General features: G+C 38.0%; 1 protein-coding gene across 1 annotated transcript in view; it reads left to right on the forward strand.

Moving 5' to 3' along the window:
- The window catches only part of LOC114645494 (uncharacterized), a 59,100-nt gene that overhangs the window by 36,180 nt on the left and 8,950 nt on the right, over positions 1-13,970 (forward strand). Inside the window, exons 4-11 of the mRNA XM_028793340.2 lie at positions 2,547-2,685; positions 2,772-2,964; positions 3,310-3,451; positions 8,592-8,756; positions 8,918-8,955; positions 9,291-9,320; positions 10,564-10,730; positions 12,628-13,010. Of these exons, the coding sequence (XP_028649173.2) occupies positions 2,547-2,685; positions 2,772-2,964; positions 3,310-3,451; positions 8,592-8,756; positions 8,918-8,955; positions 9,291-9,320; positions 10,564-10,730; positions 12,628-13,010 (1,257 nt within the window). The remainder of the gene's footprint in view (positions 1-2,546; positions 2,686-2,771; positions 2,965-3,309; positions 3,452-8,591; positions 8,757-8,917; positions 8,956-9,290; positions 9,321-10,563; positions 10,731-12,627; positions 13,011-13,970) is intronic.

Raw genomic sequence — 13,970 nt, forward strand, 5'->3', positions numbered from 1 at the left:
GTACCAACAGGCCTGCAAACAGTTTTTTTAACTTCTGGGCCTTTGAATTGTTTACTATCATACAGCCATACAGTATATTTGACCTGTGACCAAGACTCTGTTGTTCATTCAGGTTTTGAGTTTTGTAGTAGAACTGTTTCATATATTGAATGATACATATTGCTTGTTGTTAACTGTCCATCCATCCATCCATCCATCCATCCTCTTCCGCTTATCCGAGGTCGGGTCGCGGGGGCAGCAGCTTGAGCAGAGATGCCCAGACTTCCCTCTCCCCGGCCACTTCTTCTAGCTCTTCCGGGAGAATCCCGAGGTGTTCCCAGGCCAACCAGGAGACATAGTCCCTCCAGCGTGTCCTGGGTCTTCCCCGGGGCCTCCTCCCGGTTGGATGTGCCCGGAACACCTCACCAGGGAGGCGTCCAGGAGGCATCCTGATCAGATGCCCAAGCCACCTCATCTGACTCCTCTCGATGCGGAGGAGCAGCGGCTCTACTCTGAGCCCCTCCCAGATGACTGAGCTTCTCACCCTATCTTTAAGGGAGAGCCCAGACACCCTGTGGAGGAAACTCATTTCAGCCGCTTGTACTCGCGATCTCGTTCTTTCGGTCACTACCCATAGCTCATGACCATAGGTGAGGGTAGGAACATAGATCGACCGGTAAATTGAGAGCTTTGCCTTATGGCTCAGCTCCTTTTTCACCACAACAGACTGATGCAGAGCCCGCATCACTGCGGACGCCGCACCGATCCACCTGTCGATCTCACGCTCCATTCTTCCCTCACTCGTGAACAAGACCCCAAGATACTTGAACTCCTCCACTTGAGGCAGGATCTCGCTCCCAACCCTAAGAAGGCACTCCACCCTTTTCCGGCTGAGCACCATGGTCTCGGATTTGGAGGTGCTGATTCCCATCCCAGCCGCTTCACACTCAGCTGCGAACCGATCCAGAGAGAGCTGAAGATCACGGCCTGATGAAGCAAACAGGACAACATCATCTGCAAAAAGCAGTGACCCAATCCTGAGTCCACCAAACCGCACCCCCTCAACACCCTGGCTGCGCCTAAATCAGTTGTTAACTGATTTTTACTTATTTATTTATTTGTTATTTGATACTGTTGATGCTTATTCCCTTTTGTTTATTGTTGTCATATTGCTTAGTAATTTGCAAAAGTGTTCTTGTACCATACACAGCCTAACTCTGCATTTATTCTGTTTATTTTTACTGCAGCAGCAACACCAGCAACAAATACTTTTCATTGCCTTGTAAAGTATAATGACAATACATTTTACTGTCTTCCATACTAAAGTTGGCATTTTGAAGAAAAAAAGAAAGTTAGGAGCACTGAGAATTTTTTTTGATTGATAGAGTCTAAACTAGATTTTTTTAGGGTGGTAGAAGCAATTTTCAAAATAGAGACCACAAAGTGTTATTTATTATTGCTGTGATACCCAATAAAATCATAGAAAATTTGTTAAAAGAGTTGGAGAGAAAGGATGGCAAGGAGAGGAGTATAATGAAATGAAAAAAAATCAAACATTCTGCAGTGGAAGAATTGATTAAATTACCAATACCTCACAACATTTCTGTTGCTACATGAGAGAAGTAATAATGTAAGTTGCTGATGTTGAATTGGAACTTATTTTGGAATTGGAGTCATGCAAACATCAAGTTCAGACATGTACTTTTAGAGTAGTATACCTGCTAAATGACCCTTTGACATTTAAAGACCCAGGAAATTCGTAAGGGAGTCAGACAAAATGTATTTAAGCCAAACAAAATAGCAGAAATTATCATAACCTAACATTTATGGTACAGATTAATAATGGGTCTGTAATCTTGTATTAAAGGAATCCATACAACTACAACTACTTATATTTAGGAGGAAGAAGTTCCTAAAATTTGAGCATATCAAATATTAGTAAAGCTTAAAGGAATAAGGTTATTAAGATAACATTTTGTACTTGTTAAAATTTTCTCATTTATTTCTCATGGCAATTGCAAATTCAAAGCAGATAGATAGATAGATAGATAGATAGATAGATAGATAGATAGATAGATAGATAGATAGATAGATAGATAGATAGATAGATAGATAGATAGATAGATAGATAGATAGATAGATAGATAGATAGATAGATATAGACACTTTATTAATCAGAAGGGGAAATTCACAAATATACAGTATTAATAATTTTTAAATCTTGCAGTTTATCAGAAAAGGTTTAACCATTAACATCTATTTGCAGTTGGGCCATAGTTCCATTAATCTCACTAAACTTTTTCTATAGTTGTTTTAGTTGCCAAAAATTCAGATTTTAAAAACTAATTGTTTTAAATTCCTTTTAGTTAAAATAATGCAGTGAAACTGATTTTTCATCACTAATTTTCTTAAATTAATTCCCCAGCATATCTCTCCTTTACTAGTTTTAATGCCATGTACTGCTATCCATATGTATTCCAGTTATTCAACTCATTAGCAAGTTGAATAAGAGATTGTGTGAACCTTTAAATCTATGTCTGCCATCTCCTCTACTCTGATTATTACAGGGTACCTCAAAACTGCCTCACTGTTTACAACCTAAATGTATTTGATCCAGATAAGGACATGGTGAGATGTCGCTTTGGGAATCAGAATGAGGGAGAGTGCACCAACTGTTCCCAGTATTCATTCCTGCAGCTGGATGAGGCAAGACAGACAAATTGAAATTGTATTTGAAATCCAGGCTTTTTTTTCACATGCCAGTTTTCCTATAATTTCATAATTCTTTTTAGGTGAATTGTGTTCTGAATTACACTGGAAGTGAATATAAAGGAATATACATAGTGGAGCTCATTATTGAAGACTTTCCAGTAGTGGATATAGTCCTTTCTAGTAACTATGGCAACCGGACCATTCCAGCTTATTCCCCATCTTTTGGAACTTCAGCAAGGTTGAGTGCCACTCCATTGCAATTCACCATAACAGGTACTAACAGATCTGTTTTTGTACTATCTGTGAAGAACTGTTTGTTTGTTCCTAGTTTCACAGAAAACCCATTTTAACTTATAAACTAACATGTTTCAAATCTACAGTGTCCAATTTCAATTTAGCTACCATTTCTCTTGTATCAGTTAGCAAAAGTAAATTTCACTGCATCTTTCAGAGGCAACTACAAAGTCCTGAGAACAAAGAACTAGCATATAGTGCAATAGTGCCTCATTCTTAATGCTATAGCTATTTTGTTAAATAAAAAAAAAAAAGATTCTAAACCTCTTCTGAAATACTCTGCTTAGGAATTTAGCTTGGACTCTCTTCTCTTAATCTCTTTAGTGGATGAAGCTGCCCTGGAGTGTAACCCTGGAATGATTCGGCCTACCTTTGTTGCTCCCACCCCATCTAGCATGCACATTTTTCCATTAATGCCATATGAAGAAGTATCATTTACAATCAGCGCTGTGACCTCCCAAACCAGGTGAAAAAAAAATTGTTAGCTTTTCATCTTCTTTACAGTTACTACTGGTTGTTGCATGAAAGATAAAGTTAAACATTTTTGTCTCCCAGGTCTTTCCAGGTAATGTTCTAATCGTGTCAGCCAATATGCCACAATGGAGTAATTAGTTAATGATTGACAACTTATCATAAACATTTAGAAGCAAAAAACATCTTAGGCTTCAACATAAAAATGCATTAACCCTACAAGATAAGGGTCTCGCTGCAGACCTGCCATTAGTGGTCTGCAGACAGACTCTTTTGGGGAGAAACTGTGATGGATTTAAGGAGCCTGGTCTAATAAGTGATGTGTGAATATTTTAAATACTTGTTGAAAGAGATTGAAGGCTACTGTGGAGCTTTTCTTTTAATTAGCTGAAAAGGGAACATTCGCTTTATTGGGTATAGCAACATGATCAGTGTAAATTGTTTGTTCAACAGTTTTTTCACAAAACAACTACAACTACAATGATAATAATAACTAGAAACACTTGGACCTCCGGCCCACGAAGAAAGGTAGTTCATACCCCTCTTACTAAACACAGTACCTCAGGCCACTTTCCTGAGGGTACCTCAGCCTTTTTTGCTCCCTAATGATGTGTATGAATGTCTTTAGCACTCAGAGTATATGACTTGCCAATTAAAAATGATCAGTCAGCCTGGGCAATACATCTCACCAACTGTCCATAAGGAAAAAAGATAGTTCATGCACCTTTCACAAAGCACAGCACTCAAAGGTCCCTCTGCTGAGGTTGCTGCAATGCCTTTCACCACCATCTTATGTTGGCCCAGGCCTTTTACAGACAGAAATGCTGCATGTTCATGTGGCTGTTCTTTTTTTGCCAGCCATATCATGCAGCTGCACCACCATTCACCATGCAAAGGACTGGAAGCCCAATAACATGGTAGAGGAAGGCCATACCTCTAATTATTTGCTTATGTATGACTTTCCATTGCACTTGGAGTATATTGACTGGTGGTTTGCTATGAAAACGATCAGTTGGCCTGTGCAATTTGCTTTGTTGTCAGGAGAGCTCACTGTGGTTCCATTCCTGTCAGTAATGCAGCGTGCCTGCTGTCAATGTTCCACATCTCTGTTTGTCATGAGAAGAACCCAAAGCCCAATTTCATGGCCTAAGTAGCCCACATGACCAATTCATGGATTGCATTATACATATCATGGCATAAGCTTGCAATAGAGACCAAGATCAAGGTTCAAGGCACAGTGTGCCTCGAGGTTTTGTGTGACAGATTGCGGAGGAAATTTACTGGCACCCCCACAGGGTGCCCTCTGTTCCTAATGAAATGGAGGCAATAAAACACAGGCAGACGGAAGCTTCAGTCAATCATCTTTATTTTATAAGTCTTTCAAGAAGTAACCCTTACAGCAGCACAAGCACCTAATTAGCAAATGTTACAAAGGAGAACCTTGTACTGTACTGCACTTTATTTATACAATTCATTGATTAGATTACAGTTCCAAGGAATTCATTACATAATTCAAAAGACCTTTAACATTATTGGTTTCATCCAGTGCAATGCTGCATGTGCAATGTAAGGAAGCTGGTTTCCTTTTTAACAGCGCACTTACATCATATGCTAGGTTCACACCGAACCAGGGTTCAAATTTAACTTCTATGAGATAAACAACTGTTATCACTTTATTTATATAGATAATAATCCTCCAACCAGAGCAACACAAGTGACACAAATGCAACAAAACAAAATTAGATGATCAATATGATAATATGAAGATAGCCTTTGAAAATGTTGTTAAAAATTTAATGTATAAGTATCTCCCAAATGGACTTCCATTATAACTTTCACTAAAACTTTCATTAAAAATTGGAAAACAGAATTTTCTATGTTTCACTGATTTGATTGATCACAATCTTCACTTGCTAAAATGTTTGTTTCCCATTTTTGTGTTCTCCTCATACATTGACATGGACACTTTAAAAAGGAATCATGGGCCAGTGTTTAAAGATGATTATTATACTTTGATTTCATTGAATTTTCTGATTGTATTAGGCTTCTAATTTTATATCAGGGACCTAAATTAAATGTATATGTTTATGGTTCAACTTTAAACCACACATCCGACAGGTTTCTATCTCCAGGGGCCTCATGTATAAACGGTGTGTACGCACAAAAATGTTGCGTTCAAATGTTTCTACACTCAAATCACAATGCATAAAACCTAAACTTGGTGCACATTTTCACGGTAGCTCCAACCCTGGTGTATGCAAATTCTCCACTCGGTTTTACATACTGGCGGCACCCAGCGTCAAAGCAGTGCTACTGTTCCTGTGTGGTTGCTCTTTCTTTTTTAGATCCACATCCCTGACGCGGCTTTATCATATACACTGAAACTAACTGCATATTGTTTATTAGTTTAAGGCATCTGATTGCAATTAACTTGTAACAATATAATGGTCGAGGGAATAGCCAAAGTATTCCAAATACCATAGCTGCTTTAGCGTTGTTAATCTCACTGCACCTTCTTTTTCTTCTTTCAGCTGCTCCCGTTAGGGGTTGCCACAATGGATCATCTTTTTCCATATTACTCTCACTGCACCACTCGGAGTATTTATATCACTATATCTGAGTGGGGAATCACAGATCTGCAGCAGCTGATCAGAAAGAGAATTATCGGTATACAGCATCAAGCACACACTGCCTCAGCCATGCTGCCTATTTGAACTGCTCTCACATGGCAAACGCTTCAGAGCCTTTCCTGTACAGACCTCGCGGTTCAGAAACAGTTTCATCCCAAGAACTAGAAACGCACTCAATCAGTCCATCAAGTGCTCCTTGTAGAACTGTTTGTACTTGTAAGTACAATTACCTCACTGTAAACTTGCACTACAGTTGTAATATTGCACAACCTGAGTCACTTTATAAAGCGCTTATTTACATATGACGACAATATCATTTTTAAGATGACATGCAGCAAAATATGTTTCTTATATTATACAGATAAAACTTTAACTTCATTTAAATAATCTATATTGTTAATAATTAAACATGTGAGGACATGGTGCCGCAGCGCTAGCGAGCTGCTGGCGCTCTGTTCATGAATTGTTCCTGCCTTGCACTGTATTCTTGCTGGTGCTGACGCGACACTGGAAGGATAGATGGATAGAATAATTAAACACGTACTACGAAGATATTTCAATGTTCCTTAAAAGTTTTGAAGAATCGGCGTTCTAAGCTTACAGATGGCTTAACGTCTATTACAGAGGTGATTGTGTGGCGATTGGGTATTTGGAGAAAGAAAAGTAAGGACAGGAATTGGAGGTTAGTACATTTGAAAGAGACAGTACTGCTACAATAAAGTATTTCATCAAAGGTCGCGCATGGCGCAGCAAGCATCTTGCGTGAGACATGAACAATCACTGTGCCACCGTGTTCCCATGTTTAATAACATGCTTTAATTCCTATGTGAAAGGGTACAGCCCGGACACAGACAAGAGGACACATTCTTAGCCATCACCACACGTTTATTCACAGTCCTATTATTTACAAAGTCACTATGTGCACTGCCACCAAACACCCCCCACAGTCTCTCAACAGTCCCAGCTTCTTCACTAGCCGTCTCTCTCTCTCTTTCACTCTCTCTAGGCCTCTCCTCACTGCCTCCTCTCCGACCTCGTCCACCTCCTCACCCGACTCCAGCCTTGATGGTCGGGAGGCGGACCCTTTTATAGGCAGCCGAATGCCGACCACACCCAGCCACCTGTGACACCTATCATCATGAAAATTATATCACATATACATCTCAGTATTTTAATTATTCAGAGAGCTGTAATATTACAAATGTAATGGATTCTGTGTCCTGTCGGAGGAAGAGAAAGCCCAGAAGCACGTAGTAATTCACACACACATAGAGCACATAAAAGATCAAATACAAAACAAAGCATTTAACATGCTACTTTAGTTATGATGGGATTTGAGAAACTAGAAACATTAAACAATTGTAAGATGAAGTTTATGATGTTCTACTTTAATGACAAAATAAACTATGTGATTAAAGTGGAAATTTAGATATTAAAGTTGACATTTCGTGCTTTTTCCCACTATGTGCCTGTTTTTTTTACCTTTTTACGGCGACTTTGATATCTGACCGCTTTTTTTTTTATTTCGGGCACTGTGTGACTTTGTGAACTTGAGATTTTGAGTTTCTACGACACTCTATGTCACTCAATCAACTTCTTTTTGTTGTTTATACCACTTTTTAAACCAGCAAATAGTATGTTTTTCCTTGCCTCCACTTGGTATTCACTGAAATTCTTCTATTTCCCCCCATGCTTTTGCCATTGCCTTTTCACAGAACGCTGCGCTTAAGAGCTATTGATATTGATTTGCATATTCAAAGAGGCGTAATTCTGGGAGGAGACGGGGCGGGACCTGTGCATTACTTTTCACGCTGACCGGGATTCTTGTGTCCCCTGTTTTGAGGAAACACTTGTCCATTTTTGGGCAAAATCTAAGCATCCTGTAAGAGTAATCCTACTCTTGAACCATCACTGATCCAAATGCCATAGTGTATTCTTTGCCACTTTCAAACAGTTTTTTATTGCTAAGGTGTAATACAGTATGTCCACACCCATCTTTCATTATTTCTGACCATCAAGTTTCACTTTGGAGGTAGTAAACCTCTATGATGTCTGTGTTTCTCTAGACTGTGGCCAATTAGGTCACTAGACACTTCACAGCAAACATTTCCCCAGGCCTGGCTCCAGGAATAATTCTCAGTACAATAGTTTAGAGTGAGGTTTGCTTTGTTTTAGTTCAGACAGTATTTGGGATCAAATTAAAGATTGCAGTTTGCCAGGTCCTCACCTTGCACCAATCTAACTTGTGTAACCTAGCCAAAAGCATAAAACAACAATATAACTGTAAAGAACACTGAGTATATAAGTGCCTCTAAAGAAAAGTCCAGTAAAGTTAGTTTGCAGTATAGCGAAATATAGTATTAAACTCCTTCATATAATGTCCACAACTGAGTTAATCACTAGTGCAGGGTGCCATTAGGAAGCTAGCCAGGCTCAATGTTTCCATAAAAGGTGTTTAGCCAAGTAGCTGTTTTGATAAACTCTGCCTTTTTGGGTTTTAAATAGAATCTCAAATTTCACCATTCTGGGGCCTCCTGGACTACAGAATTCCTTGCTGTGGTTTGATAAGAGACAAGATTTCGATGTAACATCTGCCAATGTGTCCTGGACAAGAATCACAGTCTATCAGCCCATCTATATTTCAGTGTGCTTTTCTGCCACCATTGACAGGTAAAATCTTCATTCATTTAGACAAATAAAAATACAGCATAACATCATTCTTATGATTAATGCAACATCTGATCTGAAATATTATACCTGAGGTTACATTCAAGATTACATGTAATGATGTGACATCTATTATGTATGACTGTTACTTTTATTTTTCACAGGTTTCAGTTGGTACCAAGGTGCATATGGATCCAGCAAAGTAAGTAATTTTAGTGTCTTCTATTAGCATTCTAAGGGTACATTGTTGCTGAAGTGGAAATGAAAAGTTATGCACTTCTCCTCCCACCTACACAGTATATGTTCTTAGAGTGCTTGTAGTTCTACTATAGACATGTGTCATCTGTGTACTTGTGGCCACCATTTTAATACAAGTTAAAAAGTTTCCAATAAAAGAACATCTACCTGAATTTGTCATACATTTTTTAATCCACACAATTTTGCATAGAGCCTAAACAGTGCATTACATTATGTGCTAAGCTGCTAGTCCAGTTTGTGGTATTTTTTAACTGTCATATATCATATGATTCATTTCAGTACCATCTGGGGCCCCCCCTCCTGGATCAGGTAAGAATGTCTGCCTTTTTCTACTAAGCACACAGTGTCCTGCATTGATTTAATTGTTTGCCTGTTCAATACCACAGACTTGGTCTGCTACACAAGCTTCTTCAAATGTGGAGGAAAACTATTTTATAACTAAATAAGTGTAGTGTGACTGTGTGACAGTGTGACTCAGTAGTACAGCTGGCAAAATTAACCTAAAGATTGAATTCCTAGTATCCTTCCAGTTCATATTAACGTAGACTGTTTGTTAGTTGGCAATATCCCTTTGTGTGTTATCCCAAACCATGCTTTTAAACGATTAGGAAAATTATTTTGAAGACTCATTTTCTGAGAGGAACAAAAAGTTTCACCACACTAAGGTCTGAGCAGAAGACATGCCCAAAGCATGTGACCAGTAAAGCAAGTTTTTAATGATTCCACGTTGAAATCATGGGACAGGAAGTCATAATCAATTATAAGATTAATTTGAAATTTATTTATAGAGCAAATTTAATTTATTGAATCTAGGTCATAGTGATTTACAAAAAATAGTAGACCAATTACCGTAAAAATACATATACAATATATATAAAAATAATTAGACAGTATATTACTGTCAAGGTAAAAACAGACTGTGATGATCCAGGTTGGCTTCTGCTGCCATACGCCCTTAAACCCAGGGCTGTTGATAGTCGAGCACCAAGATGAGTCAGAGCAATGAGGAAAATAAGCAGACATGAGGTAGGTGCAAAATGTGCAAAGTGCTTTAATTCAAACAAACAGTGTTCCAAAATATAGTGCAGTGCTTCTTCCTTTATAAATAAATAAATAAACCATAAAATAAGTATCTGTGTAAAGGTGAAAAGTGAATAAATAAAACAATCAATAATTCTTATCAGGAAAAAGATTTCTGTATTAAAAATATACTACATTTACTCTGGTATAAAAATCAACAGTGAAGAGAAATATTGTTAAATCAATCTGAAATGATTTTACTGCCATATGTGTAGCACTTTGTTGGTTTTTGATATAAGGAAATGTCACTGAGCATTGCTCGTATGAAAGTTGGTTAAGGAAGGAAATTTCTTTTATTCTGAATCTCTCTCAAAATGCCACTTTTCTAGGCTGTTTGTATATCCATTAGTATGATTTTAATTAATTTTTTAAAAATGTGCCTTGAAAATTAATTTAATATTTGAAAAAAAAAATGTATTTTTGAAATTTAATTATTTTATCCATATGAAACATGACATTGTTTATGCCCTAGCAATACAGTGCCTGGAGACAGAAATGAAGTTCATATTGGCTCGGACCACACTCCCAAACATCCACGAGCATGACCTGCAGCTCAATGACCCATCATGCAGCATCATTGGCAATGCAACTCACTTCCTGCTGGATATACCACTGTTAGGTTGTGGGACAAAGATCCAGGTAGAGCCTTTTCATGTTTGGAAGGGTTAAGTACAAGGGCCAATGTATTTCAGCTCTGCCAAGCTTCAGGTTTAAAAATGTGGTGAGATGAGATTGTTGTGTATTCTTTCTTGCTTTCTTCAATACCTTAAAAGAATGTAAAATTACAGTCATCATCAATATATCAGTCAAACATATCACATCAGAGATCCACAGATCTAGAGTCTGTGGTTTACACCATCCCATCCAATGCTTGACATTGTATATGGCAGGGGTGGGCAAAGTCATTCCTGGAGGGCCGCAGTGGCTGCAGGTTTTTGTTCTAACCCAATTGCTTAGTAAGAAGCACTTATTGCTCTAGAAACACTTCTGCTTCATTTTAGTTATCTCCCTCGTTAAGATTTTGAACCCTTATTGCTTATTTAAGTCTTAAACAGCTGCATTCTCGGTTTTTAATTGCTCCTTATTAGCAATTAGATGCAAATGACAAAAGAAACCAGCAGTTATCCATTTTGCTTGTTACCCTTTACACCTGTGTGTATTTATTGTGCACTATTTGTTTTAATTAAATACTTGGAAGGAAAGAGAAGAGAAAAAAGTGAAGGATTGAGAATTACCCATCCATTTTACACTTCAAAGTATGTGGATGATATCCTTAGAATGGAACAAAAATCTAGGATATGAGAATGACTTGACATAGCAGAGTTAAAGCACTAACAAGCCATGAAATGTAATTATTGGCAAGGATTGTTTTCTAATTAAGCAATTGGGTTGGAACAAAAACCCGCAGCCACTGCGGCCCTCCAGGAATGACTTTGCCCACCCCTGGTATATGGTGATCTTAGGCTTTTATGCCGCTGTTCAGGCACGGAAGCTGTTTGCTCCAGATGAAGAGTTCTTGGGCTGATGTCACCTCCAAAGGCGGCTTGTAACTCTGCTGAGAGTGATTCAACATGTCAAAAGCAATTTTTATGTGCTTTTCACTTCAGCCCTTGGCAGCCCCACTCTGGGAGTGTGCGTGGTCTACCACTTTTTGGCCAAGCTGTTGTTGTTCATTAGATGTTGCCACTTCACATTAATAGCACTCACAGTTGACTGGGGTAGGTCTAGCGAGCGAAAATTTCACATACTGGCTTGTGGCAAAGGTGGCATTCTGTGACAGCGCCACATCTAAAGTCACTAAGCTCTTCAGTAGGACCTATTTTGCTGCCGATGTTTGTCAATGGAAATTGCATGGCTATGTGTTGATTTTATGCACCTGTTAACAATGGGTGGAGCTGAAACACCAGAGCTAAATAACTTGGAAGGGGAGTCTACATACTTTTTGGTGATAGTGTTTATTGATGCACATCTATGAAGACAGTGAGATATACAATATTATGTTTAATATTTAAATGGTGTTTCATTTTTCCAAAAATGCAAAGAAATGGGTAAAATGTACAAATCTTGAAAGCAAAATTATTGTGGTTTTAGGTTTTTCTAAGTTGCTGTGAAAAATAAACATTTGAGTGGGAATTACAGTATTTTACCACAACTTAAAAAATATCATTTTTAAAAGGTGAAAGGAAGAACTACAAGTACAAACAAGCTGTGTCTCTTAGAGTGGTAGGGGACAATAAGTTTTCTGAATGAAAGGCAAATACTGATCTGTAACTGGGAGTCCTTGCCAAATTTTCATTCTACTTTTATGTTCTTATTAAATTAAAAATGCTGTAAAGTTTTTACTATTATGGACACTGCTTTTTGTGGAGATTTATATTTTGAATTTCTTTTTTACTGGTAGCACAATAAAAGCATTTTTTAAATGACTATTGCTTTATGAAAGTAGTCTTACAAAAAATAAGAAATAAGATATGAATTAACTGTAATACAGATCACTTGAAGTTACACTTGCCCGTAATCTTGCTTTTTTTGGCAGGTGGAAGATGCATACTTTGTTTTCATCAACACTCTCATGACGCGGACACTGTATGGAGTAATAACACGTCTTCCAACATTACGTTTACCGATTGCATGCCATTATCAATCAATGGGTAATGTTGGAAACAATATGAATGTGTCCACGTTCATCTCTGACAAGGCTTTTGGTAACTTCAGTATTCATGTTGAGTTTAAGCATTCCAGCCTGAGTCGTTCCAGCACTGGCCTAATCCAGTCTCCCTTAAGGGTGGCAAGTAATGAAATTCTCTACTTATACGTCTTTGCCAACACACCAGTTCCTAAAGTGGATCTTATAGTGCAGTCGTGCTGGACTTCTGAAGTGAACAATGCCACTACAGGCAACACCTTCATAAAACAAGGGTAAGAACTGAAAGACAATTACAACAATAATGATAAATATTGTAAGTAGTAATACAAGGATAGTGCCAGTAGTCACAGGAGTACTTATGACATTTAAGAATACTGTATATATGAAAAGATCTATTTTACTTCTATTCTCTAGATTTTATCTTTTTCATTTTGCAGATTCAGCCCTTCACTAACTCCATGATATTTATATAAGTGTGTTTGTATACTGTATATATACACACATAAACTCTTAGTAGCCTCTTTATTAGGCAGGCCATTATAGCAGCACATAGGACATAGCTTTGTGTCCAGAATAGTCTGAATTCTATTAGGAATGGATTAGGGATTTTAGTTCATTGACTGGCTTAATGGTATCACACAGTTCCTGCAGGGTTTTCAGTCATCCATAACCCTCATCACCCCAAATATGATCTGTTGGATTGAGATCGGGAGACTGTGCAGGCCATTGGTGTAAACTGTGGTCACTCTCAAGTTTATATAGCCAACTTTAGATAATGTGTGATTTGTTGCAATATCTTGCTGGAAGTATCCATTTGTAAAAGGATAGACTGTGGCCATTAAAGAATACAAAAATGGATAGACTGTGGCCGTTAAAGAATACAAGAATGTTTAACAGCAATGCTTAGGTAATATCTGGCATTCAAATGTCACTCAACTAGTACTAGGAGACCTAATGGTTCCCAATAAAACATGCCTCACATCATCACAGTATCAGCATCAGAATGAACCTAAAATACGAAACAGAATGGATCCGTGAATTCATGCTGTTTATGCCAAATTCTGATCTTACCATCAGCATATTTCAGCAGTAATCAAGATTTGTCAGAAGAGGTAACTGTTTTTTCAGTGTTCAGTCATGCAGTTTTTGTAATCATGTGCCCACTGTAGCCTGATCATCCTGTTTTTTAAAAGTGAGGCCTAGTGTGTTCTTCTGCTGCTGTTGCTAATTTG

The sequence above is a fragment of the Erpetoichthys calabaricus genome, chromosome 2 (assembly GCF_900747795.2).
Source record: "Erpetoichthys calabaricus chromosome 2, fErpCal1.3, whole genome shotgun sequence".
NCBI classification, from domain to species: domain Eukaryota; kingdom Metazoa; phylum Chordata; class Cladistia; order Polypteriformes; family Polypteridae; genus Erpetoichthys; species Erpetoichthys calabaricus.